The 14,685-nt window shown below is 36.7% G+C and overlaps 1 protein-coding gene across 2 annotated transcripts; it reads right to left on the reverse strand.

Annotated features, from left to right (window-relative positions):
- Window positions 1-1,398: 1,398 nt before the first annotated feature.
- LOC139740868 (cytochrome P450 3A13-like) lies at window positions 1,399-12,700 on the reverse strand. 2 transcript variants are annotated; one of them, XM_071651450.1, is made up of 13 exons: window positions 12,579-12,700; window positions 11,496-11,589; window positions 10,888-10,940; window positions 9,126-9,222; window positions 7,742-7,858; window positions 6,807-6,895; window positions 6,002-6,150; window positions 5,483-5,613; window positions 4,974-5,141; window positions 4,153-4,373; window positions 3,581-3,718; window positions 2,951-3,113; window positions 1,399-2,452 (listed from the first exon to the last, which is right to left on the reverse strand). In XM_071651450.1, exons 1-13 carry the CDS (start codon window positions 12,647-12,649, stop codon window positions 2,378-2,380), a joined length of 1,566 nt encoding a protein of 521 aa, XP_071507551.1. In that variant the 5' UTR covers window positions 12,650-12,700; the 3' UTR covers window positions 1,399-2,377. The 2 variants fall into 2 exon arrangements, with proteins under 2 accessions (XP_071507551.1, XP_071507552.1); XM_071651451.1 differs by lacking the exons at window positions 10,888-10,940; window positions 12,579-12,700.
- Between the last annotated feature and the right edge of the window lie 1,985 nt (window positions 12,701-14,685).

Genomic DNA, 14,685 nt, shown 5'->3' on the forward strand with positions numbered 1-14,685 from the left:
TTTACGTTAGTCAACAATGTTCTTATATTAGAGTATTATGGGGAGTATGTTCAAAGCATATTATGCATTTTCATGTCATTGCTACCATGAAACCCCACAAAGTTAGCATGTACATTATTTTATCTATACAGTGTACAAATTATAATATGTTTGTCATATCGGCTGAGTATTCTATATCGGCCCCGCTTACTTGTTGTTGTTTTAAAGGACAAGTTCACCTTCATAGACATGTGGGGATGAGTGAACGCAGCAATATTGGTAGAATACATCAGTGAGAGTTTGAGGAAAATCAGACAATCCGTTCAAAAGTTATGAATTTTTGAAGTTTCTGCTCACTCAAGGCTGGATATGAAGACTACTATAGCTTGTGATGTCACATGAGTACAATGGTATAAAGAAAATATAAAGAAAATTCACCTTATTTTCACTTTTCTCGCATAACAAAAGAACACTCGACTTCTCTCTTTCAGAAGGCAAGGGGAATAATATTATCCTTAACTTACATCAGTAACAAGTCCAAGAAATGTGCACTTTATTCAAAAAGTAAAATTTTGTGAAATTCTCTTTTTATTTTTATTATATCGTTGTACGCATGTGACATCACACTGTAGTAGTCTTCTCATCCAGCAGTAATTGCGCAGATACTTAAAAAATTCATAACTTTTGAACGGATTGTCGAATTTTCCTCAAACTTTCACTGATGTGTTCTACTAATATTGTTGCATTCACTCAATCCACATGTACATGAAGGTGAACTTGTCCTTTAAAGAAAAGAAGAGAGAGAAAAATAAGGTGTATAATTTGCCCCAGACAATACTGACATAAACTCAACACAAAATGGATCTTAAAGAAATCAAACATTGATATTAGATATACAATATGGTGGCAGGGAATGCTTTTAAGTCTTTGACGGTGGGACGCGTCACACCGTCAGTTCTAGGCGTCGTTATGTCTCGATGTGTGATAAACCATGTATAGTTGCAGATGCCTGTGTCACCATGAACCTAGTTGGTTACACTTTCTATGGTAAAATTACGTTGTTTTACATAGGTGCAGCCATCCTAGAAATAGAGCACAATGTGAGATATCTTCAAGGTTTCTAGGCCAGTTTGAGTGTAATTCAGTAGCCTGCATGTATATGTCTTTTTCAAGCGATTCTTGGTGATAAGATATAAAGGGAGCGTCTATCAGAAATACAACTCACAGGAGTCCCAAACATGAAGAGAAAATACGTGACTACTTAATTTTACGTACTTCAATAAGGTTTACACGAGACACGTGTCATATATCAGTTTCTGGTAGTTCGTTTATTCATGTTTTCATTTTTTATTATTAGAGTATACATTGAATAAGTTGGATAAGCGGTGACAAAAAAAAAATGGTTCGACATACTGAATGTCTTGACCTGTGCGTGATTGCTCTCCTGATTCGTAGTGCTGCTTGACTTAGTGAAATATTTCTTGGTATAGCATCAGACTTATGTGAGGCCATGTAAGGTTGGCAGCAGAATATCAGTGTCGAGGTTTGCATTCAAACATTAATTCTCTAAACTTTCCAGGTTGCTCCACTATTAATTGACATCACCCCCCCCCCCCCCCCCGCACTTTACTCGAGCCAAAATGTCGGACAGTCAACATGGTCAAACCGCTCGCAACTTGGAGCGCTGTAAGTGTTCGGGAGAGTGTTGTTGCTGTTGTTGTTTTTTTTTTAGAACACACTCTAGACAGGGTACCATAATAGTCCTTTCCATGACGTCATCACTTGGTATTAGCACATCCCGTGTCGAACATCATTCTCATCTATCTCACAACAAAGGATGTAAAATCAATTAGTAACATTTATCCTATAGACTACTGTATAGTTTCATATTCAATACCCTAATTAATATCGTGTCCAAATCATAATATCCCAAAGTGTGGTCACATTATTATCAATTAGAGTGTATTGATATCAATTACTGTAGATGGCATTAATTCAACGAGGATTCTTGACATCATTGCAGGTACCTTTAAAACCTTCATGCAGCCTTGAATCTATTTTTAGTACACACAAAAGGTAATCATCAGGTGCTAATGAAAAGGTATCTATTAAAAGTGTACTTCATTTCAACGTGACAACACTAACGCACTATGATCTCACTTGTACTTCATGCGCTACGAACCACTATCTTAGTACTATGTAGATTCATGCAGTCACTGTGACAAGCTGATTTACATAAAGAATTCACTTTTAAGTATTTTATCAACTTACAATTCGCGGTTTGGATGAAATAAAAAAAAAGATGTCTTTTTTTTTGTATCTCAGACGCTAACATAATCAAAGTATGACAATATTATCCTAAATGTATTAATCAACTCGTAATTTTGCCTCTCTTCTGTTAATTCCTGTCAGTGAAGCGCACGAAAATTCCATCCTTTGGAATCATTGACGTGTTTGATGGTTGTACAGGAAGCTGAAAGAAAGAAAGAAAGAAAGGAAAGGACAAAATTGTCAACAAGAGAGATTCAATAAATACACGACGATCATAAACGACACCGACACCAAACATTGCGATTAATTATTTTCAAATAGTCAGTTGATAGTGCTTGTTTTTCAAAAATGCAAGCTGGCACAGATGTGAGTAAATTGGCTTTGAAATTTGAAAAATTATCAGGATGAGGATCCCATCACCTTCACGAATTAAACGCTACACCAGATGAAAAGGGCAAAACAAATATGAATGTCTGTCATTTTTTCTTCTTATGTCTTGCTTTTTAAATGCATGGTGCATAATAATCTTGCTAAGATCATTTCCATTTAACAATGTTTAAGCGTATAATAATAAGCCACATCGCCTGTTCTGTTAAATATATGATAATTTTGCCATCTTGATTTCTCTAAAAGCAGAAGAGTTGTCAATTTATGTACGAGTACTACTCATCATTAATGCTTTATGCTTGCCTATGCTTACCTCGGTCTTTGGATCCAGCTCTATGCGGTAATTCTGAAGAAGGCGAACAAGTGCCATTTTGGATTCCATCAGTCCGAACCTCATTCCGATGCAATTCCGAGGACCGGCGCCAAATGGCAGCCAGGCAAACGGGTGGCGCTTTTCACGATTCTCCTTTGAGAATCTAACGAAAGGTAGATAGATATAGACAATCATAAAAAGAGATAGAGAGGGAGGGAGGAAGAAAATCGATTACCATCCTTACCTGTCAGTTTTCTGAACTCAAACAAACCCAGCCATCAACCGTTTCTTTACAAAATGAAAGTAGAACAGTTTGTACTTTGAATCAATCCCTTGTTCTCTTAAATTGAACAACGCAAAATTGATTTCCTTTGTGTTACATAGCATCTAGTACTTCATGTAAGGTTTAAAATTAATACATCGTTTATTTACTGATGAGAAAGATGGATTAGGAGAAGTCCGTAAGCTCTAAAAGGATATCAGTTCGAACTGCATACCAGATTTTTTACCAAAGAAGAAAGCCTTATAACAGATGTTTCATATGACGCATCTTATAAATTATCTGTATTCTTACTGACAGCATATGCCACACTTTCACTTTAAGTAACGTTGTACTTTCTTATAATATACCTTGTTGGGTCGAACTTTTCAGGCTCTGGCCAGATCTTTGGGTCGTGATGGACAGCAAAATATGGGAAAATAACTTGGACACCCTTCTCGAAGGTTATTCCGTTGATGGTACAGGTCTCTGTGCATGTTCTCTCTCCTCTATAGTATTCAGGAATAGCAGAGAGAAAAATTATGTCATAAAACCAAGAAACATTCACATTAAATCACAGACTTATATATTGTATATACATACACATTTTGCAGAAATTTGTGAATTTTGTCACTTCTAATTTCAGTCTTTTGAATAAAATGATGCTATGTAAGATCAAGTCTACGTCGATAATCATTCTTTAGATTGGCACCCAGGTTATGAATTTAAACAAAATGCGTGAATTATTTAACCACAAGTCATCATCATCATCTGATCACCATCATCAACAACAACATCAAAATCGGTTGTAAAAAAAAAATGTTTTTCGTTTGGACTTCATTGACCAGACAGAGTCGAAAGCATAGTAATGTCAAAAAGCAATTTAGCGGGAAAACAACCTACAAGCAATCAATCAAAATCAGCAGAAAGATTCATTTCTTACGCGGCTACTGGTGGGTACAATCGAAGAGTCTCGCAGACGACTGCATCAAGGTAGGGCATCCGTGCAACGGAGCCATAATCCACGGATTGCCGCGTGGGTGTCACCTCCTCGATTTCTTCGACGAGTTTTTCCTGCACACCTGGGTTGGTGGCTAGACAGAATGCTGCATATCCCAGAAGGGTTCTCGTCGTCTCATAGCCACCCAGAAAGAACACCATCGTCTTATCAAATTCAAATCCAAATTCAAATTCAAAATGAATTTATTAGGGATTTTTTTGCATCGAATATACATTATAAGCTAAGAACCCCGTCAACTATAAACGTTAACTAACTGTAGGTTACAGACTGTCAATTCCCCCAAAGTTGTATGTTATGTTCCTGGATCTACATGATAGCCATCATGTGGGCATGTGTGGCACTTTTTGATATGCACTTTACGTTAGGTAAAATTTAATGAAACTTAGTAGGGTCTATGCAAGCCAATGGGAGACTTGAGGCAATGACGTAATCACTTGAAATCCCTCAACTATATTATTCTGTGTGTAAGATCGTGATGGATATTCTTGTTTCTTTGAAGCATATGAAGAACTACAATTCGCAACTTACAGCTTTAATGACGCTTTTTGCAGTTCATTTAGATTGGTTTAACTCAGATTATTAAAGTCAAGTTTAATATGAACATAAGTTTTTTATAAACTCAGTTTTCGATGGAAAGAGTTATTCTGCAATAAATTAGAATAATTTTGTAGCATCTATTTTAGCGCTTGCCTTGATTAAGAAACAATGTATTGTGAATAGATGAGAACTGAGTGACAACTCACTTGGGCCAAAACTTCATCATCCGTCAGTTTCACTTTGGTCCGCCGCTTGGAGTCGAAGTACTCCTTGACACCATGATGTTCATCCACCAGATCATGTAGGTCGTTGGCTTCCCTTCCCTGGTCTTGGTCCTCGTGAGCATTCAACAAAAGGTGTATGAAGTTTTGTCTCTACATTGGGAGAGGTATAGGATAGAAACATGCAAGTAAAGTCCGAAAGATAAAGATAGAACTTTGCAGTGATTCATCACTTTGAATGGGGCTGGGATCAGTTTCTTGTCAGATTCACACAAGATATTTTCAATTATTATATCATTACGTCTGACTAGTATAAGCGGGAAGATGACAATGGAACATTACATTCTATTCGCACGTTGCCAGAAGAGACTTAATTTCAAGAGTAAAGTTATTGTAGTTTTATGCGTCGAAACCTAGGCTGATGTATAAATAACATCTTTGAAAATTAGGTCGAAGGAAGATGATACGTGCCACAAACTGTGAACATAGTGTACCTGATTGGGCCCAGCTTTTTTCTTCAGGTGTGCAGCGCCCGCGACCACAGAGCGAAAGAAGGCAAAGACTCTCTTTGGAATAATACCAATATCCATGAAGTTGAAGAGATGTCCCATAAACGGGAAGATCCCTATCAATCAAAAGAATGGTCACATGCCACATTAATAGGTACCTCTCAACGTGAGTGTTTATTCAAGAGTTCATGCAGCACATGCACTCTTCGAGGCATCTTACGAAGTACCATATTACAAGGCAAAAACAGCCTGGTATAGGCCTACTCCTTTCTCTTCTATCATGTCTAATGTTCACTGACATTGAGCAGGAAGAATAACATTAATATTCTGTATCTGGATTATGACTGCTAAACTGAATCCATGACTGTCTTCATTTTACACATCGTCACTTCTGATACATGGTTGTTTTACATTAGACCTTCGCAAGAGACCAATGTTTGGATCCTTATTCATACCCCTTTTTGTTTCCTGTGATGAATACTGAGCATAGATCATGGTACGAACCAGAGAGTAGGAAAACGGGACTGAAGACACTAAAATTGGTGAACTCCTTTGCGTTCTTCACGAATGGGTCATCTGGGTTTTTCTGTGAGTTGACTTCGAGACCGAATGCACATCGAGCGATACCATCCATTGTGAATCCACCAAAGAAACTGCAGGATGCAAGTTGAGATTTTGATATTGATTCATTTTGATTTATTCGGTGGAGAGCAAGATCTTACTTTACGATTCACTGGTGTTACTTGATACTACCTATTTTGCAAGGAACATGCATCTCAAAAAGATATAGACACCGAGCGTTGACATCTTTGTTAGCTGTTGTGCGCTTAATATAATAAACAATTTAGATCAACAATCTCCTCCATAAATCAGCCACTGCAATAGATCTGAAACCGGCCACCTCATTTCGTTTTTTTAATCGACTTAACATGAATATCCATCATGGAATTATGCGAAATGTTTAGTTAAAACCCTCTGAAACGATGTTGATCGTCATATATAAAATAAAGTTGCCATATAAACTTATTAAACCTATTGCTCAAAATTATTATATAGGTAAAAATGATAGAGCTTACAGACATTGAAAATCATATCAAACGATCGGCAAATATAGCGGAGAACTTATTAATGATTAAATGCGCCGACTTATAAGATTGCAATTTTCCCTACTGTGATGAGTTGAATACTGTAAGAGTTTACTTTCTTATCAACTTTATTGACAAAAAGGTAAAAGGGCACAGCATTATTTGTTAGGAAAATAGTGTGTCTGCTTGACGTTACAACTGCGTGAATGGAGCAAGAGACTTACGAGAAGCATTCCACCCTGTTTTCTTCGGCTTGGAGATTGCCCGCATTAGCGACCAGAGTATCACAGCATTCGTTTACCAGATCAGACATCTAAATCGATACATGGATAGGCGGAATTAACACATCGGAACTATCAGGCGCATATTGTCAAATCGAATTTGCTGATGAAAGATATAAAAGTAAAGACGAGTACTGGCGGATCCAACAAATTGTAAATTAATAAAAACGTAAGTGTTGTTCCTTTGAGATTCAAATTCGGTGTAATTTTTTGTTGAACTGATTTGCCCGTTAGGAACGGTTGTACGTTTTGAATTCTGTTCCCAGTATCAACATTATACCTAGAGTGTAGAGCCTCTGATTCTGAAAGGGAGACCTGGAGACGCATTAAGTTATTTTAATCACTAGGTTTGCAGGTGAGAGGATGACGTGAGTAAATAATGTTTTAAAATTCTTACTGTAATGTAAATACACCTATAAATTATTTCTTAAAGAATACCAATAATTAGAATATCATTGATTATGGTTATGATACTCTGTTATACATGAATTCCTTTTTAGTATATACAACCATCTTTTTCAGCAAGTTGGGATATTGTACTTTCCATTTGAAATAGATCGTAAATGTTGAATGCATCTCCCTGATTTTGAATGAGATCATGATATTTTGCCCCAGCAGGATATGGTCCACCCCTCCAAATAATGTAATGTAAATCATGCACTATAACCTCTTGCATCGTTCCACTTCCACTCTTCTCTTCTGCCACCCCCCCCCCCCGCTCCATATAAACAAAAAAAATGATAATAATAAAATGACACTTGTAAGGATTGACAAAACGAATTGAAAGGCAATTCGTCAAACAGTTGCAACAAAAACAACTCGACGCCATAAATCATCAATCTGAATAAAAAGAACACAATGTGTCATAATCAACTCACCTTCTTCATTTTGGCTGCGCTGAAGGTCGGTGAGATGAGATTCCTTACGTCCCTCCAGTGATCACCGGTGAGCATGGTGAGCATCTTATCGGCCGGTCTGTTCTTTAGGACCTGGGTCTGGTCAGGACATGGGATGAAATAAAATGACAACTATGTGACAGCATTGGAAGTGTGATGTTACTATCGATGACGTTTGTCATGACGGGAGAATATTACTCTGACAGTGTCTGATGTCAGATCTTATATCGCTGATAATTTGTATCAGTAGTTAGCAATACATGTATATTTCTCTCGTTGCCTCTGTTTTTGTCTTTATGTATTCATCTATGAATATGCTATATGTGAAATACCAAAACATCGGCCAAAATAAACGACGACACCCCGTCAGAAGTTAACCAAAAAAAAGTTTGCTGAATTGTAAATGGGTTAGTCCAGGCCCTGTTAGTCCTACAAGACCGCTCTCTTATATATATAACTATATGTATGTATATAATGTTCATATACACACACATATATATATATATATATACATATACATACATATATATATATATATATATATATATATTCAGGGCTCGACACTAACGGTGGCCCGGTGGCCCGGGGCCACCAAAATTGAAAGTCGGGCCACCAAATTTCAAAAAATGGCAAATTTGGTGGCCCGCCTCGGGCCACCAAAATTTTTTTAAAAGTACAATATAATTCGTAACTTCTTGCGCCGGAAATTAGCAGTTATATTTGTTAAAAGGATGGATGAAAAGGACTGAATGAGTGCCTGAGAGTGAGTGTTGCGAGTTTGTTGAGGTTTATTTATGAGTAGATGTATGTCCAACTTCCAATTCTTAGTATGACTGGATAAAACTTAGATATTTGACTCATTAAAAAAAACAGGACTTTTAATGTTTTTTTATTGTTTTTTTTTTCGGGGCCACCAAATTGTTCTCTCGGGCCACCAAAAATTTGAAATTGAGGATTTTGGTGGCCCCATCGGGCCACCAAACAAAAAAGTTAGTGTCGAGCCCTGTATATATATATATATATATATATATATATATACATATATATATATATATATATATATACATATATATATATATATATACATATATATATATATATATATATTATATTATATCATATGATATTATATTATCATATTATATTATATTATATTGTATTATATTATATGATATTATATTATATTATCATATTATATTATATTACATGAATTTCCTATAGCTATAGATCAGTTCGCTCAGTGGTTGGCATCTTATGTACAAGAAAAAAGCCTATAATCATAGGTATATATATTTTCTGACAAATACGATTTTGAGAATACAAAGTAAAGGAAACATATCACAAATCAGCATCTTTCCATCCTTACCGTGTGGTCGACGAAACAAGAGAAGTTTTTCACCATCATTTCCCTCAGCATGTCGAGATTAAACACCACATACATTTTTTGCCGGAAGAGGAAAGTTCTGAGTCAGAGAAATTTGAAATCAAATATAAATACACTGAAAGGAAAATGTCATATCATATACATGGATAGAAGAACATTTAAGCAATATTACATAATAGATACATGAATAATTTTAAATTTATCAGTCATTAAAGGTATTATTTACCATTTGCAGATGAAACAAAAACCAAGCTTTAGTGCTTCAAAATAGTTCTAAAACGTGAGTTAAAAATAGAAACAACATTATATAAAAATGTTAATCAGTATAATCAATGTTAAGACTTTATTGGTAAATATACAAAATGTGAACAATAGTAATAATAAGATTGTTTCTAGACTAAACCGTCTACAGTTATGGTTTATTGAGAAAATAGTGATATCTCCTTATATTTTAGGCTTTATTGTAAAATATTTATATGGTAAGGATGTTTTGTGATACAACTGACCAAGGAGCTTCAAACACATGTGTTTGAAGCTCCTTGGTAAACAGGAGCTTTAGACCGGCTTCCCACGGTGTTGTGTTTGAGAGGCTCAGTTAAGTCGCTGACCCCCCCCCCCCAAAAAAAAAAAAAAAAAAGAAAGTTACAGCTCATTATTCCGAAGGCTCTTCAGTCCGAAGAATCGTTATTCCGAAGGTTCGTTATTCCGAATTTCATTTTCGGATTAACAAATCTTCGGAATAACGAACCTTTGGAATAACGCCACAACGCCCTTTTTCATTTTCGGATTAACGAACCTCTAGGGTATAGGGAATTTGTGTGTTTCGGGATAACGAACCTTCGGAATAACGAACCTTCGGAATAGCGAACCTTCGGAATAACGAACAGCACCCAAAAAAAAAAAAAGACCTCGCGTTTAGCACTCAGAGATGTGAATGAACAGGTTATACGCAAAGTCTATGCATATACACGCGTTGCGTAATGTATACGACTGGGAGCCTACGGAATTGGCCAGGAACACTCGAGTTCTTCTTCACTATACAGTAATAGGTGCTCAACATGACAAACTAGAAGCTCTCCGAGAATGCAAACCCCCGTCACGGCCATGAGGTCACAAACACCATCTCGACCTGTGCACGCATCATTTAATCAATCCTGGAACCAAATCACCACCAAAAACTAATCAAAACTTCATTTTTTGCAATGGACCTTGCCTGAATATGTCACCAAAATTTGTTCATGTTATGAAGGGATGGTGCAGTATTGGTGGAGATGAGAATTGGGCTTTTAACTTTTTGCGAGATACGTACAAGAAAACACTTATGAAATAGTACAGAGCATACCATTTTAAGAGGAATTTAAAGTTTATTTGATGAAAATCGGGTTTGGAATGACTGAAACATCAAAAAACAATGTAAAACAAAGCGATCGTAATAAAGTGTGGGTCCCACACTTCTTAGAATCGCTCTGTTTTGGATATCTCAGCCATTTCAAAACCAATTTTCATCACATAAACGTTGAATTCCTCATGGAATTACATGCTCTTTCATATTTCATAAGAGGTTTCTAATTATCTCACAAAAAAAAAAGTTAGAAACCTGAAATTGAGTCTCAACCAAAACTATACGATCCCTTTAAACTCTTCGGGTGATACTGATATCACACAATGAAACGCCGGCATAAACAACTTAATGGACCTGCGCCAAATACATGTCCATCTTCATTTCAGCATGATCTTTACTAACCCGCAGTAATCTCCGTAGTCTTTGGCGTAAGCTCTGGAAACATGATGTACCCCCTGAAGCAAATTCGAAGACCAAAAATATAAAACAAATTATAGAGGGCAAGGAATAGTGTCTGGGAACGGAGTTATGTCATATGAAAATAATTTTGTAACAAACTGTTGCAGGGCTTTTTTTGGAAATCTATATACAGTACAATGTATCCTCAATTTCCTGATCATCGGTTGAATCATGGACCCTAATAGGGTCCATGGCTGAATTACCTGATTTTATCTCCTTTTGTCTAACACCTATTTTCAATGACAATAGATTTCAAAATTTATGGCCACTCTCCGCTGTGAATCATAATGCCCTTGAATATGGCTTGGGGATGTTATAAAAGCTCCCCTTGTTCTTTCTTGTTACCCCATCAAAGAAAACTATTGTTATTGTGATTAAAAAAAGACATCCCGACCCCCTACAAAGGATGTGCGATAATGTGCGTTTCTACAAGAAAAGCTGGAACGTTTGATAGATTCAGCTTCAATTTTTTTTCCTAAATAAAGAAAAATATTATTAAAAAGGGTTGCTCCAGTCTCATCATTCCTTTCTCAGGCTGAGTGCGAATTCACCTTGCTAAGTCCAAAGAGGTTTCCAATGAACGGCAAAGGGGTCGGTCCGGGAATCCCGCGTCTTTTGAAGTACGTCATATTCCATAGCTCCCTTCTGTAGTGGTGATAGTAGCAAGATTGCCAATTATTAGATGGCATCGTTATAATTATGATCATAAATGATGCTGGTGGCGGAAACAGTGTTGGTACATTGTATAGTGACGGTATGATAATGGTTGTGATGGTCATGGCGCAATGATGATAGTGATTTTTTGGGTGGATTTTGGGATGACAGTAATGATGACTGAGGTGAGAGCTGCAGGAGTGGCGATCAGTCACAGGAATTTTGATAATTGTTAGCAGCGGCGGTCGTGATATCAGAGATAGAGAAGTGAATCAAAGATTGAAATTGCTCATTTGTAAAAACAGAAGACGAGAATATTGATTAAACTGATGGTGGGACAACGACAGCACCATGATGATGATGATGATGATGGTGGTGGTGGTGGTGATTGATGACGATGATGATGATGATGATGATGGTGATTGATGACGATGATGATGACGAGGAGGAGTAGAAGGAGAATGATGATCCTATCAGTGGTTGTGGTTTTTGATAGTGGGAAGGAAAAAAACGAAGATGGTGATCGAAGGGTTTGGTATGCGATGATATCAGCGACGATTATAAATGCGGAAATTTAACGAAGAGAAGAGATTACGTTATGATTACTTATATGAATCATTATCTCATATTCAGGTCAAAATTGAATGAATGATACAAGTATTCAAACGATAGAGCAGCCTTGCTGCCGTCATGTCTCCAACTATCATCGCCACAAGAGTTGTTTTATCCATGCTATTAACAGGCATACCTGTGCCCGTCCCACATCAATTCGGATCTAATCTACAAGATGTATAGTCCTAAAAATATAATCTATAATCTATACTTATGTCATAGATACATCATTCGTCTTCTCTGTGTAGTATCATCATTATACAATGATGGAATCCATGTTAATGTCAAGTGCATGTATGGATCAGCATCTTTGAAAGTAACATCAGCATATGTTAACTGAAAATGATAAATAGCTTGTATCTACTCACGCCATAATAAGCGCAAAGACAGCGGCGAGAAGGGGCCAGGAGAAGTCCAAAGTCGGCAGAGAAAACGCCATGTTCCAAAGCTGCTGCTGTGAGTCGCCGATACCAAAATGAACTGAGTCAAAGATATGTCTACACTCCGTGCAGATTATATACTGTTGCAGGGGAGCAGTATGATAGTACAGAGGGTTTCCATTGATATACAAATATGGATTTATTGTATTACTCCGCATTGTGCAATTTTTTTTTTCAAGTAAATCCGAACTTTGTACCCTGCCACTGCTCCAGGGATAAGATTTCCGCGCGTGCTCGTACTGCAAAGAACCAACATTTGCCCTTTTTTGGTCATAGACTGACTAACATATCTGAACAAATGTATACACTGTTTGTGCATACTCTCACCGATAAAGGTCTAAAGATAATCGCAGTTTTCGGCTCGAGTATTTAACTGCCTTCCAGGTTTACAAATCCGTACTGCATAAAATCTGTGTCACAGGTTAATGAAGTCATTAGGCAAAGTAATCAAGAAGAAATGACGTTGCTTTCCTTTTACGGGAAACATTGGTAGATTGTACAGATGGAGAAAAATAACCAGTATCAAAGGTGAATGAAACATGAATTCTGTATTCACGAAATTCCTTCTCACAGTACTATGGTAATGAATGGTTCTCAAACATTAATTCTGTCGGCTATCAGTCACCAGATTCTAGCACTCGTCAAAACTAAATTCGGTCACCAATATGCACCATACCGTCATTCATTGAATTCTATACTCTATAACCCCTTGTCGAAGATTTAGCGGATAATTGGTTCCAGGGCCAGGAATGTATCACATTTATACTAATCCATCAGGAAGCTTATTATAAAAAGGCAATCAATGTTCACATGCCATATACAACTGTACTGGATTTCAACCATGTGTGAAACGTTTTTGAACCCAACCATGAATTAAGCTGACCAGTGCATATAAAACGGACAGTATAGCATTGGTGGAGATGAAGATTGGGCTTTAAACTTTTTTTTGCGAGATACCACGAAAGCACTTATGAAATAGTACAGAGCATACAAACCATTCCATGAGGGATTCAAAGTTCATTTTGATGAAAAACGGTTTTGGAATGGCTGAGACATTAAACAACAAAGTAAAACAAAGCTATCGTAATAAAAGCTGGGTCCCACCTTCCATTAGGGTTGCTCTGTTTTAGATATCTCAACCATTTCAAAACCAATTTTCATCAAAAACATGTTGACTTCCTCTTGGAATTACATGCTCTTTCATATTTCATAAAAGGTTTCTCATCATCTCACCAAAAAAGATGCTATAAATCTGAAGTTTGGTCTCAACCAAAACTATGTGATCTCTGCTGGACAAGATGTGTACGAGAATATAAGCCAGCCAATCAGGAAGTTCACATACACGAAACTCTCTCTCTCTCTCTCTCTCTGTCTGTCTGTCTGTCTGTCTGTCTGTCTGTCTGTCTGTCTCTCTCTCTCTCTCTCTCTCTCTAATTATACAGTGTATTGCAATACACAAACACACCTAAGCATAGTATATAACGGGCGAATTTCCCCCATTTAATATTACATTGTATTATTATATACGTTGTACTGACATTCCAGAAACTTCTTCTAGTTCTACATGTGGCACGAAGAACTTGCTCCACCCTGTCAGTGGCTTCCTTGTGGCTTTGACATAAGTTTGAACATAAGTATATGAAGAGTTGTTTGCAAAAACCGATAAGTCCATATTTGCCAAAGGGAGATATTTGCGATTAAAGGTCAAGAAAAATAAAGAGAATAATAAAAAAAATTTTGTTTTTTTTTACCATAACTTCAAAAATATACCTTTATATGTAGTGACCAATATATCATTTAAAAGGTATTATTTTGTACATTATGACAGAGATCGTACTTCAAAATCTTCAAAAATGGACTTATCGTTTTTTCCAAACAAACCCTTCATATACTTATATACACATATATATTATACACATTATTTTACTCATATTTATACAACACACACATTCAAGCTCACACAAAGGCCGTCAGAAGATTTTGAGGGGTACATGTGTCAGTATACCCGACTCCATTTATCCACTTTATTCTATCA

The sequence above is a fragment of the Diadema antillarum genome, unplaced genomic scaffold (assembly GCF_040938485.1).
Source record: "Diadema antillarum isolate AM-2024a unplaced genomic scaffold, OU_Dant_1.0 seq00000889_RagTag, whole genome shotgun sequence".
Lineage (NCBI taxonomy): Eukaryota > Metazoa > Echinodermata > Echinoidea > Diadematoida > Diadematidae > Diadema > Diadema antillarum.

Bases quoted from the DNA above. Each gene is read 5' to 3' on its own strand.
- LOC139740868 (XM_071651450.1), bottom strand. From the start codon at position 12,649: ATGGCGTTTTCTCTGCCGACTTTGGACTTCTCCTGGCCCCTTCTCGCC. The intron at 9,223-10,887 runs GTTAGTAAAGAT...TCTCTGACTCAG, and splicing joins GACTACGGAGATTACTGCGG to AACTTTCCTCTTCCGGCAAA. The intron at 3,719-4,152 runs GTAAGAAATGAA...TGAATACTATAG, and splicing joins TTGTACCCACCAGTAGCCGC to AGGAGAGAGAACATGCACAG.